At 46.4% G+C, this 20,470-nt stretch overlaps 1 protein-coding gene across 2 annotated transcripts in view; it reads right to left on the minus strand.

Annotated features, from left to right (window-relative positions):
- Nucleotides 1-8,948: 8,948 nt before the first annotated feature.
- Pfdn4 (prefoldin subunit 4) overlaps nucleotides 8,949-20,470 on the minus strand; it is an 11,759-nt gene continuing 237 nt past the window's right edge. The window contains exons 1-4 of one of the 2 annotated variants that reach the window (XM_029564541.1): nucleotides 17,218-17,388; nucleotides 12,377-12,484; nucleotides 10,377-10,517; nucleotides 8,949-9,114 (exon numbers count right to left, since the gene is read on the minus strand). In XM_029564541.1, the coding sequence (XP_029420401.1) occupies nucleotides 8,983-9,114; nucleotides 10,377-10,517; nucleotides 12,377-12,484; nucleotides 17,218-17,280 (444 nt within the window). In that variant the 5' untranslated portion in view covers nucleotides 17,281-17,388 and the 3' untranslated portion in view covers nucleotides 8,949-8,982. Of the gene's footprint in view, nucleotides 9,115-10,376; nucleotides 10,518-12,376; nucleotides 12,485-17,217; nucleotides 17,389-20,470 lie in introns of those variants that run through there. The other variant, XM_029564542.1, reaches the window with a different exon arrangement.

Raw genomic sequence — 20,470 nt, forward strand, 5'->3', positions numbered from 1 at the left:
CACTTGCCCCTTGTCCTGTGTGGAACACAGCTGTCATTAAGCACACAGCGAAGATGAGTAATCAGCATGGTGTGCCCCATGCAACACCCATGTAACATCTGCAACTTCTCAATGTTCCCCTTCAGTCCCAGTTCTGTATGTTTGCTTGCTTGCTGTTAAAGACCTCCATAAAAGGTTCCAAGCTCTAGTTACTAGTGAGGAGTTATTTAAATCTCCTGGACAAATACCAGAGAAGTATTTTGAGGGTTGACACCCCACCTGAGCTTCTTTGAAGGATTCCTGGAACAGCTCAGACTGTAGGCAAATAGGCAATGAAAAACTTTCAAGAAGTTGCTGGAGAGGACGGCTCAGCAGTTAAGAGCTTATCAAGGTAGTGAGAGAATTATCCCCAAGGAATTGGAGTTTCCTGCTGGGAGAAGGAAAAGGCTGAGCCTCCCATCAGCCAGAGGAGGAACTTGTCTCCTAGGAAGAGATTTCACACAGTGCTGACAACTTGACCACCTTGAGAGAGATCTGGAGCAGAGCCTATGATGGGTCAGTGAAGACCACATCTTCACCAGGACTGTTGGGCTGTGCCTGCCTCTTGCCCTCTAAAATCTAAGCCTCATTGTCAGGGCCCTGAAGATGGACTTGGGGGGTCACTGGATCTCTGTTTATTCCTCTTCCCATTGGAGTCACATTGGATGCATCTTTTTCTCTGCTTTTCAGTATTCTTAGTTTACTAAAGACCACTGGGCGAGCCTAGCTTGTTAGGGCTGCTAGGAGCCAGGGCCTGACCCTAAGCACCCTGGGGCAGATAGACTTACTTTTCCTTAGTCTATTTTTCTTTAAGGTGTTCCTTCCAAGATGCAGCGCTGGCATTAAGTGACAGCCTACCTCCTTCCCTCCACTGCTAACTTGCTTGTAAAAGTACATTTCACTTGCTGCCTTCGGGGCTCACATCACCCACTGTTTAATCTTTTATAATCTGTTTCCTACTGGCAACCAAGATGCCTCCAGCCACCCTCCACCCCTAAGCCAGTGGGTCAACTGCTTTGATGCCTTCCTATCTTGCTGCCCTGCCCATCGCTAATCTGTGCTAAGGATGGTCGGGTGGTGTAGGGCTCTCATAATGGCCAGAACAAATCAACAAAGATGACGCTGAGACACTGCCTGACTTGTTTTGAAAGTCTTCAGACTGGCTGACAGATACTTTGGCACTGCTGAGGAGTGCATAATCAGCGGGTGATCGTCCTTAAGATCCATGAAGTGCTGCCTTCCTGCTCCATTGACCTTTAAACTGACTGGACACCCTCAGGGGAGAGGGGGATTTCCAGATGCCTTTATAAGCTCTGTGACACCTGAAATAAACGAACTCCTGCCTGACAGATTCCCTTTGCGTCTGATAGTCCTCGGCGTCGGCGTGGAGGGCTGGCAGAACGGGTGGACAGTGCACTCACCTTTCTCTGACCTTACCCGCGGTGGGTTTCCCCCCACCGGTCTGCAGGACAGAGCAGAGGTCCTCAGGAGACCCCCACAAGGTGGGGCTCCAGTCTTCCCTGCTGACCCCCTGGAGGGCTGAGTATTTGAGCCAGGCCAGTTCTTTTGTGGAGTCTGAATTACCTAAGGTTTGTGTTTTAGTCCATTTGTGCAGCTAAAAGAGAAGGCCTGGGGCAGGGTAACTTTTAAAGAACAGAAGTTTCTTTCATACACCTCTGGAGGTTGGAAGGTCAAGGGCAGGCAGCCAGCAGCTACAAGACTTTCTTGTTGTGTCATCCCCCAGGGGAAGGTGGAAGGGCCAGGGCAAAAAAGAGGAGACCAAACTCATTTTATGGCAAACCATTTATGATCCATTTACGAGGACAGAGCCCTTGTGCCCTAATTACCTCTTGCTTTGGGAGAATCTTGGTTTGGTTTTAGGTTTTGAGACAGACTCTCACTACATAGCCCAAGCTAATCTGGATCTCACTATGTAGCTCAGGCTGGACTCAAATACAGGCGGCTGACTTAGCCTCTTGTGGGCTGGGGTTACAGGTGTGCATTACCTCAGCTGGTGCTAATCACGTCTTAGATGTCCCACCTCACCTCTCAGTTCGGTTGCATTAGGGGTTAATAAAAGACAGTTACTGGGCTTAGTGACACATACTGATGATGCCTAGGGTTTGTCCTTGGGTCCATTTCTTCACCAGGGAAAGAATTACAAGGGCTAGAGAGATGGCTCAGCAGTTAAGAGGTCCACTGAAGAGGACCCAGGTTTGATTCCCAACACCCACAGGGCAGCTAACAACCATGTGTAACTCCAGTTCCAGGGGATCTGATGCCCTCTCTGACCTCCACAGGAACTGCAGGACATGGGTGCACTTACATACATGCAGGGAGTATACTCATACCCATAAATTTTTTTAAAAAATTACAAGACAAGAAGTTTGCAATCACAGCACACAGCCAAGACTTAGCAAAAGTAAGATTCCACACCACAAAGAAACAGAGGCCCTGCAAGGGGTGAGTGTCCAGAGCTGGAGCATTGTCCACCCCCCCTGCAGAGTCTGGCTTTATAGTCTATGAGGTAGAAGGTGGGACAGGACTGGGCTCCCCTTTCCCCTTTGGATTGGACAGGGTGGGATGCGTGTTGCTGGATGGTTCCCTCACAGGAAAGGAGTAAACTGAGTAGCACAAGAGAGAGAAGGTTGGGACCCTAACAAAGGGAGCCTGCCAGAAGGGCCAACTTTGGACAGGAACCAGGAAGTGGACCATCTTGGATGAAAGCGAAAGTAATTGGAACACAGCTGAATCTCGTCTGGGGCCTCCTTCCCGACTATCTGCCTAATTTAGAACCAACTAGTTCCTATTCTCCTTCATTACCTACAATCCAGATAGTCAGAGTGAAGAGGCAGGTGCATCAGGAGTTCTAAGCCAGCCTGGGCTGCATGAGGCTTTTGTTTAAAAATAAAAAAATAATTTAAAAAAAGGAAGAAAAAAGTTCACTTATTCTACCATATGAACTGAATTTTAGGGGACCCCAAAATCAGTCTTGTTAAAGGAATGTTACCCCTCCTCAGAGTTCCAGTGAAATGGTTTTAATGGGCAAGGTCCAATATACCCCTTCACATCACTGCCCAATGAACCAAGGATTTTTCAATTTAGTCCTGTAGAACTTAGCATCTGTAAAATGTTCTCCAATGATTCGGATGATGCTGACCTGAGGTCCAGGCTTTGAGAACGGCTGAGCCAGAGGATGTTTTAATATACTGAGCATTTCCACCTGATGTCAGTCAGAATGATACGGGATTATCGGGAATCTTTGAGAGCTAATGGAACCTTTCTTGGCTCTGTTGTGCTTAGTTTGAGAGGCTAGGGCCTCGGAAACTCAACGGCCACCAAAGCCACCTCCTGAAAGCAGCTTTCAGGTTCTTGTCTCACGAACTCCATGAAATTCATGGACCACAGAGGGTGAGCTTTAGAAAGGAGTATTTTATTATAGGGAGCTTGGGAGAGACAAAGAAGGCACAGCCCTATACAGCTGAAAGGGTCCCAAGGAGTCTTCTTTTGGGGGAGTTAATAAGGGTGTAGAGGAAGGAAGTAGGGGGGAGATGAGCTGGTCAGTCCAGTTCTCATACCAGATGTCAGGTCCGTCAGGTCCCTCGAGGTCCTGGTCATGTCCTCAGCATGTCTTCCAGGAACAGGGTATTACTTCAGCGAAAAAAGGTAAGGAAAAGCAGACCCCCTTATTGGCACCCCCAGCCACTAGCTATGGCAGAACCAGAGGCATCTTTGGATAGATAGTTCTGGCATTGCTGGCCTCAGGTAGGGACACGTGTACTGGCAGATCCAAGGGAATTCCCAGCTCTCAGCTGAGAAACTGGTCACTTTTCTTTCGGGGTCTTTACCCTAAACTGTTTGCTGTTCTCATCAGCACTGTCCCTCAGAAAGCTCTCCCACCTCACAGACCAACCATGGCCCCCACAGCTGCATCCCTGCCCCCTAGGGGTAGCTCCTGGGGTCAGCTCCTTCCAGGAACCGCTCTCTGATGGGAGTGAGCCAATGCTTCTGAGTGAGGCTAAGGTGTGGGCTGGTTAACCTTTCCTGGTTTTTGTTTTATGTCATATTTTATGTGGTACAGGTACCTGTTAGTGCTGGTGTGCAGAGCTGTGCATGTGGGTGAGTGTGCCTGTGTGTGCATATGTGGAGGCCTGATGGAGGTCGACACTGGGTATTTCCCTTTGATAGTTTGCCTTTTTGAGTCAGGGTCTCGATAACCAGGGGGAGCTTCAGAGAGGCACCCATCCACCCCAACAGGACTGGGATTACAGTGGCACCACACCAAGTCCAGTTTCTCTGACTTCTGGGGATCTATTTCAGGTCCTAATGCTTACACTACAGGCACTTTACTGAGCCGTCTCCCCAGTCCTGGCTTAACCTTTTCATCTGAAAGAACTTCCGAGTCAGCCAATGAAGCCCCATCAGCTGAGTTCTCACTGGCCACCCAGATGCTGGGCGTCGTTGTCCACCAAGCCCCGCTGCCTCCACCTCTCTGGGTTTGGCCTGTGGAATCCTATCCTCTGGTAGTCCTTCCCTCTGCTGGATGGTTCTTCCTCCCACCTGCATCCAGGTCTACCTGTCTCTCAGGACAAGCTACTTTAGCTGTTTAAGGTATGACCTATGGACAAATAGCACAACGTGGGAGTTCAAAATGCAGCGGCTGCTGGGTGTGCTGGCGCATGCCAGTAACCACAGATCAAGCAGCTGAGGCAGGAGGGTCACAAGTTCAAGGCCAGCCTGGGATACATACATAGCAACACCCTGTCTGAAAAGAAAAGAAGAGGGGAGAGTGGAGAGGAGGTTAGGGAAGAGGGAGAGGAAACAGGGAAGAGAGGAGACTCCGTATTTTAACAATCTCCAGGTGATTTTTATGTAGCTCAAATGTTAAGTACTTCCCACATTTACCTCAGCCCCCGCTCCCTCAGGTTCCATTACAGCAGTCCAGCTCCATCACACTCTGCCAAGATGATGCCCTTAGCATCCAATGCCAAGCTCACACTCCTCCTCCTCCTCCCCTTCCTCACCCCATTCCCTGCCCCAACAGCAGACGAGGAATCTCTTACTTTTGTACCTTTGTCAGTGGCACCAGCAGGTTGGCAGGGGCCAAAAGTGGTCAGGCATCAGGCTAATAAAAATAAGAGTCATGGGCCGGGTGGGACATGGGTTCACTAGGGAGAGTGTGCTGGTAAACACAGCTTCAGGGTGGCGGCCTGTGACTTATCATGGGAGCACTCAGGATTTATTGTGGCAACAAACTGGACTTTCCTGAGAAAAAAAAGCTTGTAGGCATAATATCGGCTTGTGCACAAAACCAAGTTATGTTTGGCTACGTCCTCTTCCCAACACCTCATTTCTCTGGTCACTGTCAGGACTTGTGTGTCATCACCTCTTCAAGTCCTAGCCTTCCTTTTCTTTTTTGCCAACTGACCCAGTGCCCCAGGGAAGGCGACATCTGGTAACTCCACCTCCAGTTCTTTGCAGAAAGCCCAACCCAATAACAAACAGTCACCTGTAGTACTTCTCCATTCCCAATCCTTAGAGACCCCACCAAATTCCTGCCGCGTTATCTCTATAATTGTTCGAGTCTCCCTCCCTCGTCTAGTACTGGTTTTGACTAGAGCCCTCAAGACCTAGACAAGGATGGCACTGGCTGTTAGAAATGGCAAGTGGACAGCACACAAGGGCAGCAGCTCAGGAGATTAAGCTCCTGTTAACACCACAGCAGCCTTCCCGGGTTCGGGAGCATCAGAGGTTTGGCTTTTACTAGGTTTGCCTGGTCAACGTGCAGAACAGGATTTAGTTGGATTTAGCTGGATGATTTGTCATTAAAATTCTTAAACTGGTACCACTCACCCCCTTCTGTCAGACCCTCCCATTCACCAGCCTTCTGCAAAGGACTTTCTAGACCTCTGATCCAGTTGAGTCGGCAACAGTGGAACCCAGGTGGATTTCTGAAGGGAGCTGTCGCAGATCACCACAGAATGGCCCATGTAGCAGATTATTCTCTTCGGACATGCCTCCTATTTCCTCACTGAATTACCTTTGAGCCTCATTAAAAGCACACCAACCAAATGCCTGCAAGAAGAAATGGCCTTGCAAGAGCCATTTGCTAGAATCCTTTTTGCAGCAATTTAAAAGTTTGCCTTGGGGCGGAAGAGATGGCTCAGTGGTTGACATGCTGTACCTGCAGATGACCTGAGTTCTGTTCCCAGCACCCACACTGGGTGGCTCACAACCGCCTGGCACTCCAGCTCCAGGGGATCTGACAACCCAGTCTGACCTCTGAAGGCTCCTGTACTCTTGTGCACAAACCCACCCAAGCACAAAATTATTAAAAATCAGTCTTTAAAAACAGCGTGCCCTTAAGTTCATGTGAATTTTAGAAATTACATATTTTTTTGGATTTTTTGAGACAAAATCTCCCAGTAGCCCATCTCACTATGTAGACGAGGCTGGCCATAAACTCACAGAGGTCCACCTGTGTCTGCCTCCCGAGTGCTGGGATTAAAGACCACCACATCTGGCTATAAATTCTGTCTTTAAGCTTGTTTACAGACATTTAGCAAGAGCGAAAACAAAACAAAAACACTACCACAAGGTTTAGAACCTCGAAAGTTACACAATATTTCTTCTAAAATTATGCTAATCCTAAGAGCCTCATTTTGCATTACGATTCTTCCCCAGGTCTTCTGGAATACCAGCGCCATCTGCTGGAAAGTTAATACACAGAAACCTTCCAAATTCCAAAACTGGTCTTTTGGGGGACAGCATGGGGTGGGAGGGACTAACAAAACTTACCTCAAAATATGTCTTGTTTTAAACACACAGCCACCCAACATCTAAATCTTTCATCAATATGAACATCGTTTACACACAAAGCACTGAAAGTCTAGTACGTAAATCTTTTAAAAAGCAAACATTTTGGGACTGGCAAGATGGCTCACTCAGTGGGTAAAGGCACTTCCCATCAAGCCTGACAACCTGAGTTCAAACATGGTGGAGGGAGAGCCGACCCCTGCAAGCTGTCCTCTGACCTCCACATGTACCCTGTGGCCTATGGGTACCCACACAACACACATGAGCACACAAATAAATTATGAAAAAAAGTTTTTTAAATAAACTTTTGATAGAGCTCTTGATTTCCAACATATCTGTGTCTCTGTAAGACTGATATGTCATATCTCAACCTTACCTGTTCTTTTACCAACATCTGTAACACTGAAAGATACGTTATGTATGCCTAAGTATAACAGTCATAATACATACATACAGGCATATTACATACATACAGGCATAATACATACATACAGGTATAATACATACAGGCATAATACATACATACAGGTATAATACATACATACAGGCATAATACATACATACAGGTTTTAGTAAGTGACAAAGTTCTAGCTGTGAAGTCAGTGGCAGACAGGCATCTTTGTGTTGGACTTTCTCAGCAAGTAAAATCAGAGATATAAAAACCAAGTTTTCTTAAAACACACACACACACACACACACACACACACACACACAAAACCTCCTTGGGCTGAAGCGATAGCTCAGCAGATAAGAGTGCTTAACCTCTTGAAGAGTCAGGACTGATTCAGTCCCCAGCACTCACATCAGGTGGTGCACGATCACCTGTAACTCCAGTTCCAGATCTGACACCCTCTGGTCTCCGAGAGCACCTGCACACACACAGTACACATAAAGTCACTCACATAAATAAAAATAATTAAGGGAAAAAAACCTTTTCCTTGCCTAGAGCACCAGCAGCTAGTTTTACACTTACATTTACTGACTCTGTGTTGGGAGGGGAGGTACACGCCACAGTGCACTTGTGGAAGCTAGAGGACAGCTTGTGGGAGGGGGTTCTCTCTCCACCATGTGTGTCCCAGGGATGGAACTCAGGCCATCAGGCTGAGACAAGCACTCTTACCTGCTGACCCATCTCACCCACCCTAAGTTTTCTTAAAAATGAAAATCACAACTAGTATTCTAAAATGATCATAAAGAAACACAGAAGACTGTTTAACAGATTTTAATAATATGACATAAAGCCCCTAAAATTGATATAATCATTATGCAAAATACATACATGAATACTGTCTTCTTTTAAAAATATAAAATAAATAAGCAAGATGTGTGAAAATAGGCAAGTTGATGTTACTTAAATAAAAGATTTTTGAAAAGAAAGTTTTAATTTCCATGTCATTTGAAGAAGGGAACTTACCCATTTGAAATCATATTCAAGGTTTATGTGGCTGACGAATTTTGCATGTAACTGAATTTTAAATTCTGCTAATACCTGCTGGACTGAAACGATGTGGTTGTGTATGTCCTCCATGGCTGGGTAGTGGTGGGCAAGAAGGAAGGATAGCAAGGTAGCTAATAATAAAATATCACATACAGACCATTCAATATTTAAGAAGGTTGGGGACCAGGAGTCTCCTCGTTCCATAGAACAAAGAGCTCTGAGCCTCTAACTCTCAAGGTTTTGTTCACGGGGATCGAGTGTTCCAAGAAGGTATTAAAGAATAAAGTGTACACAGATCAAAGAACATTGCTCTGCAAGAACTCAGGAAATAATTAGCAACAAAACCAGGCCTGTTTGCAAGGTATAGAACAGATATTCACACAACAGTGTAAATAAGGCATAGTTTGTTTAGTCGAAACATAAGTTAAGGGACTCTGCACTTCAGAACCTTGAGTTGGTATACATACCTATTTGGCTCTGCCATCATAGACAATCTTGGCTGCTGACAATTTTGCACATGTAGTCAAGCATGCTTTCTGCAGAGTTCAACCAGGGCAGTTGTCTCCAACACCACTCTGCATTCTAATATGTCAGTTTCTTCTGGCAACATTTTCTTGGCCTCTTCTAACACTTCACGGGTTTCTTTCTGAGAGTAGCTAATAAAACCATCTCCAGTTTGGTAAGGCAAATAAAAAAGTATTATAAAAAGTTTAGCTTTCATCGGCCTCGAGGTTTATGTTGCTGCCAAATTTTGCATATAACTGAACTTTCAAGTCTGCTAAGACCCGCTGGATTGATGCCACTCTGCACTCTAAGGTGTCAATTTCTTCTTGCAAAGTTTTCTGGAAAAGAAATGGTTTGAATTAATTGGATTCAAATGGATGATTTCTGAGCATGTGTGTCTGGATACTTGGCAAAAATTTTAGGTCAAGAACTCTAAACTCCGATGGCCAGCAAAATAACAGCAGAAATTTGATCAGCGACAAAACCCTGAATGTGGATGTTTAATTCAGATCAATGTTTGCTGGTGGCAGAGAATGGCGGGGCTGTTTCCTCAGTTTCTGCTCATTCAAAACTTGTGACAGCTAAGATAAAATTAATTCCTAAGTTAGTATATGCTGACAAAGCATCATATACAGACTTTGGTGAACAATTTCTCGTGGTCCTGCCTGGTCTCTAACATAGCATACTAACTTCAGAAGTGCCAGCTCTGCCCAGCGTTTATTAGATGCAGGTTTAAGCCATAGGAAGTTTTGTTTTAGACATTTAAAGAAGACTCACTTTAAGTAATATTCAAGCTAATTAAGTGAAAATATCAGGAAGCACTGTCACTGGCTCCTCTCACGCTGTGGCTGCTTCTCGCCCAGGCAGCTAGAGGGCCCATGGAGTCTAATTTCCTATGCTATGTCACATGACTCCAACACCACTAAAAAATCCAGACTCTGACCCAGTAATTACACTTCTCTGATTATTTCCTCAAAACAATTTTCTGAACGCGAACAAAGACTTATGGCTCACTGGAACATTACTACAGTGAAACAAGGGAAACAAACTGACATTAATGAAAGCAGAGCAGCCAAATCAGTGCCCACCAATGTGGCATAAAGGCAGCACTAAAGGAGTGGAAGAAAGCCGATGTTCTGAAGGCCTATGTGGCTGAGCAAGCAGGTTCCTGTTGAGTGTGTGCTAGATAAACAAGCATCCAAGAGAGAAATGCTCCCAGCGGAAGCAGAGCTCCCCAGAGAAGCTCCCTGCAGGGGGCAGCACTGGGTGCTGGTGCTGAGGAGTTATTTCCTACTTCCTTTCTCAACACTCAATTTATAGCAAGGCCTGGGGTCCGAGACCAGAGTCTAGTGTCATGGTGATAATCCTATAACCTCTCCCAGTCCCTGCCCCTCATTCCAAAATGAGGTAATAATGGATCACTATTCAGATTAAATATAATCGTCCGGCAGAGCCTCCTGAGCCTGCCTGGGCTCGGAGCAAACCCCAGAATGGTGAGCACATCCATCACCTCCCACTACCTGCAACTGCATGTTCTTTGTAAGGACAGACTTCCCAGAATTCCTAGAATCAGGACTTCTTCACTGGGGCCCCCACACACCTTAGCTTCTTCTAGCATATCTTGGGTTTCTTCTTGGGAGTGGCTAATGAACACATCTCCAATTTGGTAAGGAATCATTAAGCACTCATCGTCTGCGAGCATAATGTCATCACAAGCATCTTCTAGATTCTGGAGCTGTTTCTGCAAGTGGGAAATTGAAAAGCCATTGGATAGTCAAAACTTCCCAGCAAAGTGGAGAGTTGATTTTTAAAAATATTCCATTATTCTTATTTTTTTATGTACATAAGTCTATTGCCCACATGTATATAAGTGCACCTGTGTCACACAATGCCTGCAGAGGTCAGAAGAAGTCATCAGATCCCCTGGAACTGGAGTTCCAGATGGTTGTTAGCCACCATGTGGGTGCTGGGAATCAAACCTGGGTCCTCTGCAAGAGCAGTGTTCTTAAATGCTGAGCCAGCTCTCCAGCCCCAAGAGCTGATTTTAAGCTAGAGAAATTGGCTCTCTGAGGGGGCAGCTCACAAGGGCTATCATAAGACTTGAATTTCTTACACATAGATAACATTTCACATGGAATCAACTCAGAGCTAACTCACTACTCTCCAGACACTTGCAGATGGAATTACTACCTTCCCTGCGGTGGGGAGTGGGTACCAATGGCCACTCACTTCCACTTTAACCATTTCCCATGTTGTGAATCCTGCCTTCCTACAGAAACAAAACCGAAGCACCAGAAAACAACTTGCTCTCCCAGCCTTCCTTGAAGAGGGTGTAAGCAGGTCATTCTAAAACCCTCCAGGACAACGTGCTGAACTGGAGAATTCAGGAGAGCTACATGAGGAGGCAGCACAGCCCAGGCTCAACGGACTGCAGAGGCTACAGCAGCAGCCCGTGTCCCTGGTCTGCAGGGCTCCAGGATCAGTGAACACAGGAGCCAAACTCTCAGATGTGGGACTGAACTCATGAGTAAAACTCCCACTACAATCAAAGACTTCGTCAACTCTGTTATCTCACATCTCCCTTTTCTTTGGTTTGATTGTCTTTCTTTTGAGACGGGGTCTCACTATGTAGCCCTGGCTGACCTGGAACTCGCTATGTAGCCCAGGCTGACCTGGAACTCACTATGTAGCCCTGGCTGACGTGAACTCACTATGTAGCCCTGGCTGACCTGGAACTCACTATGTAGCCCAGGCTGACCTGGAACTCGCTATGTAGCCCTGGCTGACCTGGAACTCGCTATGTAGCCCTGGCTGACCTGGAACTTACTATGTAGCCCTGGCTGACCTGGAACTCACTATGTAGCCCAGGCTGACCTGGAACTCACTATGTAGCCCTGGCTGACCTGGAACTCACTATGTAGCCCAGGCTGACCTGAACTCACTGTGTAGCCCAGGCTGACCTGAACTATGTAGCCCAGGCTGACCTGGAACTCACTATGTAGACCAGGCTGGCCTCAAACTTAGGGACTGACCTGCCTCTGCAGCATGCTGGGACTAAAGGCATGTACGCGCTATCACACCCAGCAAGGGTGGAAGGGGGTGGATGACTTACTGAGCTGAGCTTCATTTCTCAAACCTTCTATCATCACAGAAATCAGGAGACTGAGGCAGAGGATCACGAGTTTGAGGCCAGCACAGATCACTTGGTGAGCTCTAGGACACCTGACATGACAAAGCAAGATGCTATCTCAAACAAACATGTAAAGAAAAGCAGAACTGCTATTAAAGTAACTGGAGTAGACTGGCTCATCGGCAACAAGGAACTCAGAAAGAGGTTAATACTAGTTAAATGAAAAGAGTTATAGCATAAACATTTGGGGAAACAAGACATACTTGACCAGCACTGAGGGACAAGGCATAGTTGACCAGCACTGAGGGACAAGGCATAGTTGACCAGCACTGAGGGACAAGGCATAGTTGACCAGCACTGAGGGACAAGGCATAGTTGACCAGCACTGAGGGACAAGGCATAGTTGACCAGCACTGAGGGACAAGGCATAGTTGACCAGCACTGAGGGACAAGGCATAGTTGACCAGTACCTTTTTCACTTCTATTTCTTCTTTAAGCTCCGTGATTCTGCTTGTGTTCCGGGCAAATTTGTTTATTTTTTGTTGATCTTCAAAAGTAACATTGACATCTTCTGCAGCCTAAAATGTTTTAAAGTTTTTGTAGAATTTTAATGGAGAAGTTATATTGTTCTAAAATAATTGGATAAACCATCTGCCCTAAGACAGTCAGGATCACTAGAAATCTAGAACACCACAGACAAATGACTTATGCTCTCGGGCTTGAGGTCTGCTTATAAATCTATAATCTTCCTCAGTAGTCCAGAAGAGTCATTAGCAATTTATAAAAACATTAGAAATAGAAAAAAAGCAATTAACCAGTTCTAGTAAAATACAAAATAGCCAACTTTTGACCAAAGGTGGAACTTCCCAGGTTGGAACACTCTTTCAAGGTGTCCTAAAGAAGCAGAAAGTTAATGGGTTAAATAACACTGGTAAGCCTCGCAGTAGATTGTTTTTTTCCCAGAGTTAGTGTTTGAGCACTGTGTTGATCAAAATCATCATTTCTCCAGTTTTCAAACTGACACACTGGCTAGAGGCCCCTGTGCACTTCAATGGCTACCCACCACGCACTGAAAATTCCATTTTTTTAATGCAGTGTAATTCACCATACAATGATGAAAATTGAAGGTTTCGTATTTACAATTAATGTGACTAAATCTGCAAAGAAAATGTTCAGACAATAACATAGCTATGAAATAACAAAGAGAGCTAACACTGATTGAGCTCTTACTGTATGCCAAGAACTTGAGGCTTGATATTCGGCAAATCCTCCTAAGTCTTCATAAAGGGTATCGTCAGTATTACTACTTCATAAATGTAAAACTGTGGCAGAGTTTAGACAATTTTCCCAAAACCACCGGTCAGTAAATGACACCTTGATTTCAATACAGTCTGACCCCAGAGTCCACAGAATGGTCCAGGAGCTCTTAGAAACTCAAGGCAAAAGTATGCATATGCATGTGCGTGTGTGCGCGGACACCTAAGTTTCTGCACACTGCAAGACCAGCAGGAAGATCTCAGCACTCAACAGTTTCTTAAAAGGGTTTCAATATATTAAAAAGAAAACTAAAAACCAGACTTCCTTACAGTATCATTTATTTATAACACAAGAACAAGTGCAGTTGACAATAGTTTAAAGAACTAAAGGTATGCGTGCAGAAGCCGGACTCGATGGCACATGGCACTCAGGCTGAGGCAGAAGATCACGGGTTGAAGCTGGCCTTGGCTATGGAAGGAGACCTGTCTCAATAAAGCTCTCCCTGAAGCTGCATTTACGAACATTCATATACAATATACCGTATTAATATATAATAAATACAGCTCTTCTGCTAATAACACAAATGGGCTCCAATATCCACAACCCCTTTCCAGTCTCCTGTAACCAATGACACAAGACATGTGTACATTTCTTTCTCTGGAGGTTGAAAGGCACCCAATCTGGAGTCTCAAGCAACTCAGAGCTCAGTGGTCAGACTGAAAGGCAGATGTCAGAATACAGACCTCCCTTCATCAGGCTGTCATCCCAAGACAGCTTCCCCTGCAGTAAGCCTGTTGTCAGACCCAAAGCACATGCTGAAAGACCCTGTCCACTACCGTATGTACAGCGGTGAGCATTCAATCCTGTGGTTTCTATGACTATGGACACTGGGAAGTGGAGCAGCACTCGAGAGAACAAATGAACATGGAGATGGAGACACAGAGGTGTTCGGGCACTGTTCCTACGCGAGAACTACCAAGTCTGCTGCCTCGAGTTGGTACCATTTTATTTACACACTGAGCCCCCTAAAACGTTACGATGCGTTTCTAGATGTGGCTGTTATCATGAGGGCTTTAAGGGCAATTCAGGTAAGAAGATCTAAAAGAGGACCTGCCTGACCAAGCAACTGGGGCAAATCGTTTCTGAGCTTGAATCTGTTACGCTGATCAGATTCAAATATACATGGATACAAACATGTTCCAGAGAAGCTGACTACCTACTTTCTGTGTTTCCATAGCAGGCATTTCCTGCTACAGCCTGGCAAACAGCCCAACAGCAGGCACTTGGCCTTGGGCACCCAATTCCTTGCAGTGGTTTTCTCACTGGGGAGGAGGGTTGGATGGGTGAGTTAAAGGCAGCCAAGGGGTCCCAGCAGAAGCTAAGGAACTTGCACTTGCAAAGCCTGAGGGAGGGGAATAGCTATTAGAACACACCTCATGCCTGTTCTCTTTCTAAGGTGCTGAGGATTGAACCCAGGGACTTGCATGTGCTGGGCAGGCATTCACCCAGTTACAGCTCCACTCCATTTCTATAGTCCTCGAATCTGCATTTTGTCAGGAAGACAGCAATTCTTAACTGGGGGTCCATGGACATCAAGAAGTTGATTTACTCCTGAAATTATATGCAAAATGGACAGGCACTATGGGGGTGTGTGTCCAACTTTCTGACACTGTGACATGACACTGTCATCTACAAATGTATGGGGCCACACTTACAGCTATCCTGGGCCAGGCCGCAGGTGAACATGCCTAGTATACATGTGCACTCCCTGGAAGGTCTTGGTAGCTTTCATCAGAGTCTCAAAGAGATCCACAAGCCAAAAGGGTGGTAACTCCTTTCTTAGAAGCCTGATGTTGCAGCTACCAAAAGAATAGCTTCTCCTACCTGAGGCAGCAGAAAGTGAAGGGAAGTCAGAACTTAGGGACTTTGCTCGATTCTCTGCAACCATCTCAGATGTGTCACCTGTGACATGAAGTAGTTCTACCTTCCAAGGATGGTAAAATGAGTACCGAGCACAGGATCTGAGAGTACAGTCACCTTCAACAAATTGTGGTTAAGTGCTTCACCTGCTGTATACTGTTGACCAAAAATCAGCACAAGGACTGGGGGTGTGGTTCAGTGGTATGCTGCCTGCCCAGCCCAGCACACATGAAGCCCTGGGTTTAAGCCCTAACCCTGCATAAACCAGGCATGCTGGTGCACACCTGTAATCCCTGTACTTGGGAGGTGGAGGTAGGAAGAGCCTTAGTTCAAGGTTATCCTTGGCTATACAGTGAGGCAAGCCTGGGACCCCCAACTGGCCTGGAACTCACTATGTAGATCAGGCTGCCTCCAACTCACAGAGATCCGCCTGCCCCTGCCTCCCAAGTGCTGGGACTAAAGGTGTGTGCCACTATGCCCAGCAAAAGAACTTATTTTTATGTGTATGAATGCTTTGCCCACACACATGCATATATGTGCACTGTGTGTACCTATGCCCAAGAAGGCTAAAAGAGGACGTTGGAAGCCCTGCAACTGGAGTTATGGACAGTTGTCTGCTACCATGCGGGTGCTGCGACCAAACTCTGGTTTTCTGTAAGAACAGCAAGTGTTCTTAACAGCGGAGCCAACTCTCCAGGCCAATATAGCCTTTCTTGTTAATGAAATATCTTACTAGATTATAAAAGGAAACAAACCATATTCAGTCATTTCAGTTTGCCTTTTTCTTATGGCCGGGCTACACTCCTAGAGGGTCCAAGTGCAGCCCCAAGCCTAAGTGCTCTGGCTCTTTTATAGTGCTCATGTTGCTAGGCAATCAAGCAGAATACAGAAGCCAATCATTGAGCGTTAAGCTTGAGCAAGCATTATCAAGGAAATACATAAGAAAATACAATTTTCCATCCAAACTCCCCAAACACAACTTGCTTCCTCCGCTTCTATACACTGACGTCATCAATCCTGCTGTTACTCTACGCTGTCTTTCTGTCTTTACTAGTCACAAAGTTCCCTCTAGGGGGTTCTATTACATAGCAACTGTATCCTAGGAACCTCTAAATGTTGTGGGGTACTTTTTGTACAGAAAAACTATAACCAGGAGTGAAAAGTTTAGGTTCCCAAGCATACAGGTAAATAATTTCTATTCTATTAAGCAATAATTACTATTTCGCAGAAGCAAGCCAAGCATAACCTACAGAAGCCATAAATCTGCAGTTAGCAGAAGCACTCTAGGATGCTCTGACCTGTTCCCAAGACAACCAGAGTTCCAAACCCTGGGCCAATTGCCTGATAATTTCAGAAACTAGAGTCGGCCTGAACTTTCACGTGGTGTAGCTATGCTGAAGAAGGTGCCCTATTACATTCCCCACTGGCTCTATGGGCATGAGTCAAATCTTAGACTCATCTAAGCAATTATATTGTTCTCTTAGGACCAAGATTTTTACTGTATTTTTACTGTATTGTTGTCCAACTGTCAGGGCCATGAGTAGGGGGACTAGGGGCCTCACTAAAGCTGGAGCAGGGTAGTGAGCCATGGAGGAAAATAAAGACTGGTATTCGTTGTCAGACTAGTGTTAATGCTTTTTGTTAATTTTAGAGTGATTTGTATAGGAGCAATAGGTCTTTTCTAAACTCATATAAAGGCCTACCTGAGAGGCAATGTGAACCAGTATGCAGAGGCACCCTCCTCCTGGATCCTCAGACTGGTTAGAGGATGTACATTTAGGCCTGCTTTAGAGTTTTGGGTTAGGGTAACTGGGACTATTCTCCAATAGTCACAGTTGCAAGAACTTTCCCATCCCTAATTTTCCTGAGCAATTCCCCTGGGAGGAAAAGAAGTCGAAATACAGTTGTAACAATCAGGGAACTCCTGTCAGTCTTATTTTTAATGGGTTAAAGGTCCAAGGGACAGTCCATTTTCCAGGTTTGTTTTTTTTTAAACTGAGTGTGATGGATCCACAAGGAAAGCTTGCCTTTTTTTTTTTTTTTTAAGGTATTTACCAAGTCTCTATAATGCAAAATGCTTTTTGTTTGTTTTTGTTGTTTTGTTTTTGATGCAGACTATATAGGCCTGGCTGACCTTGAACTCAGAGATCCGCCTGCCTCTGCCTCCGAGTGCTTGGATTAAAGGCATGTCCCACATGCCCAGCTTTGCTTCGTATCTTCATTCACAATACTGTTTCCTGTGTGTTAGCCAAGGTAACAAGGGGCCACCGTCCTACCCTGATGAACACTGACTAGTGTGTATTCTAGTGGAAGAAGAAAAAAGCAACACAAACAAGATGTTAGGTGGTAAAAATGTGACAGCAAAAAGAAAAACTTCAGAGGTCAAAGGTTTTGGAGAGAGGGGGGAAAAGAATGTGTCTCTGGGAGTGCACATTTGGACTGAGGATAATGAACAGAAATCAGAATATAGACTGTTCATGGTCAAGAACCAGATCTTAGAGAGCAGAACCTTAAAAGACAGTTAAAATCATACTGTTTTAACACTACCAGCAAAGCAACGGCCAACTGGAAGGTAAACTGTGTCACAAACAATGTGTTTCAGACCACAATGTACTTTTTATTAAAGTCAAACCTGCATGCTTGTTTTCTCCCCAAGGCAGAGCTGGGAAGCCCATGTGTGAGCTAACTTCTCAGGAAACTATCCCCAGCATGACTCCACAGCATCAGCGCATGTCTTCTCCAGTCCCAAGACACAGGTCCTTCCTGCCTGGCTACTACCAACCCTCCACGTTTGCTCTGCGTCACAATTCAGCACCTCCTATCCATAGTTCTTTGCATTCCAGTCTTCCTTTTAGAAAATCCACTTGGTATTTGCACAACATGTCCATTCTCTGGACCCCCTTGGTCCCTTCCCAAATTCCCCTTACCATCCTTAGGCAAATGCATAGATCGAAATTTAATGATATCACCCTACCATCTTCTCCAATCACAAGAGACCTTGTTTCAGTCCTTGACTTCAAGGTGCTTCTTCAGAGTTCTGTGTCCTGTGTGACTAGTGCAGTAATGTTTGCCTCTCCCCAAGAGCTTAAGTTCTATCATGCCAGGAGGGTAAGGGGAATAAAAATCACATTATCCCTCACCACTGTCATCACCGTTACTTAAAACCAAGTTTGCCATATTGCACGCTCAAAAAAAATTTTATTGAATGAAAGAGGAATCAGAATTAGTAATCAGAAATTTTTCAAAGTCCAAGGCTCAAATCAAACTCCGACCCCAGCCAGTGTCTTCCATGGACGTAAAAGTCCATCTGCCAAGAGAGTGCCCCATCTAACAGGAGGCAGAGCCAACTTTACACTTTCATCCTTGTCTGACTGCCACAGCCTGGACCTCACTCTGCTACTGCAAAGAATTTGTGAGTGACAAACCAGCAGGGTGAGCACCTCATGTCTGGAACTGGCTCAGTTTTAGCAATCATTCAATCTTGGACAAAGTTGGATGGTTGGTCATCATCCCAGAGCAGTCAGAGGCAGTAACTACGTGGTACTGGATAGCAAGAACACAGGGAGAGTACATGCTGAGAGGGTCTTAAAAAGCGGACCGAGGCAGATGCCTTCAGTCAGAGGCCTCTCATCATTGACCCCCGTCACAATTTAAAAACTGTCCCTGGAGTCAGGACGTCATTTAAATCCTGTCTTTGCTTCTAAGCTTCAGTTTCATCAGCTAAATAAGGATAAAAACAGAATCTGCCCACGCTGGCAATGGCTACTTCCCGACATCCAGGAGGCCTCCCTCTTTCCTGTTAGCAGCACCATGCCATCAGACTGAGAAAGACTGGCAAACTTGAGGGTCACATGAGCCACAAGCCAGGGCCCCATGGGTAAGCACTCAGGAGGCCAGGGTAATGCTGGTGGCTTGTTATCGCCGCAGGATCAACAAAATATTCAGGTTATTTTGGGAAGATGTATGAGGAATTTTGAGGAATCAGAGCTTCTGCCTGGATATTGACCAGGGAACAGACCTGGGAAATACTCTAAAGACTGGAGCGCCCTCCATCACTGATGCGGTGTGACTGGCTGCTACAAAGTTCTGGAGAAGGGAAAGCTCCCTAATAGCCTGGCATCCTCAAGGCTAAAGTCTTTAGCAGCAGGAAGACTCCCTGGTTATAAAGCCCACATGCAAGTTTAGCTTAATTTAATGGAGAAAAGTACGAACAGAGTTGGGTGGAATTGTAGATTAGCTGCCTCGCAGGCACAAAGCCCTGGGTTTCATCCCACCAGGGCAGAATGAACTGGATGTGGTGGTATGTGTAATTCCAGCACTTGGAAGGTGGGAGGTGGAGGCAGGGGGATTAAGAAGTTCAAGATCACCCTTTGCCACACAGGGTAGCCTTGGACACAGGAGACCTTGTCTCAAAAAAAGTGTGATATTTTATTCCACTGTACCCCATACACAGGTACAACTATCAGGTGTCATTTAAACAATAAAGTATTAAAGAGATGCGATTTGGGAAAAAAACAAAAGCACCCAGTGGGACCTCCAGCTTTGCATCTGACCAGCTGCCACCAGGAAATCACTAACTGCTCAGGGTCCTGAGTTTCTCCATCTCTGAAGTGTATGGAGGTCCCCTCATCTCTAAAGTGTGTGGAGGCCCCGTGTCATGGCTAAGTTGTGGGGGAATTATGGATAAGCACCATGTTGCTTTGGGCCCAGATTCCTCTCATCATCAATAAACACTAGTTTTTGTCTGGAGAACACAGATGCATCCATCATGGATGGTCGTGGTCGGCTCTGGGTGGAGTACGGGGGCAGCCAAGTTCTGACATCCCGAGATGCAAGGGACTGGGATGCAGGGACGGGGATGAAGGGTCCAGGGAAGCAAGTACCGGGGATGAAGCAGGAACCGGGTATGCAGGGACCCGGGATGCAGGGTCCGGGGAAGCAAGAACCGGGGATGCAGGGCAGGGGCCCGGGGATGACGGGTCCAGAGAAGCAAGGACCGGGGGATACAGGGACTGGGGATGCAGGACAGGGACGCAGGGAGACCCACTCGGTGCCTAAGGAGCGGCAGGGCCCTGGGCAGCTTAGGCTGAGCCTCAGCTTCATTCACGGCGAATGGTGGTAACGGAAGTACCCACCACAGCGGCTTGGGAGGGGCAGCGGGGTGGCCGGATGGGGCGCCTGCATCCCCAGGGCGGGGCAGGCTCCCGGGACAGGAGGGAGCCGGCCCGCAGCCCCTAGGAGCCCACGCGCCCCGCCTGGGCTGGCGCCGGGGAGAAGCGGGGCCCAGGGCCTCCCCGGGCCTCCCGGGACCAGGGCCGCGCACCCGGCCGCCCGCCCCGCGCCTCCGCACTCCCGGCCTCCCGCTCCCCGTCCTCACCCCCGCCTCC

This window comes from Nannospalax galili, unplaced genomic scaffold (assembly GCF_000622305.1).
Source record: "Nannospalax galili isolate Female #2095 unplaced genomic scaffold, S.galili_v1.0 scaffold596, whole genome shotgun sequence".
In the NCBI taxonomy this organism is placed as follows: domain Eukaryota; kingdom Metazoa; phylum Chordata; class Mammalia; order Rodentia; family Spalacidae; genus Nannospalax; species Nannospalax galili.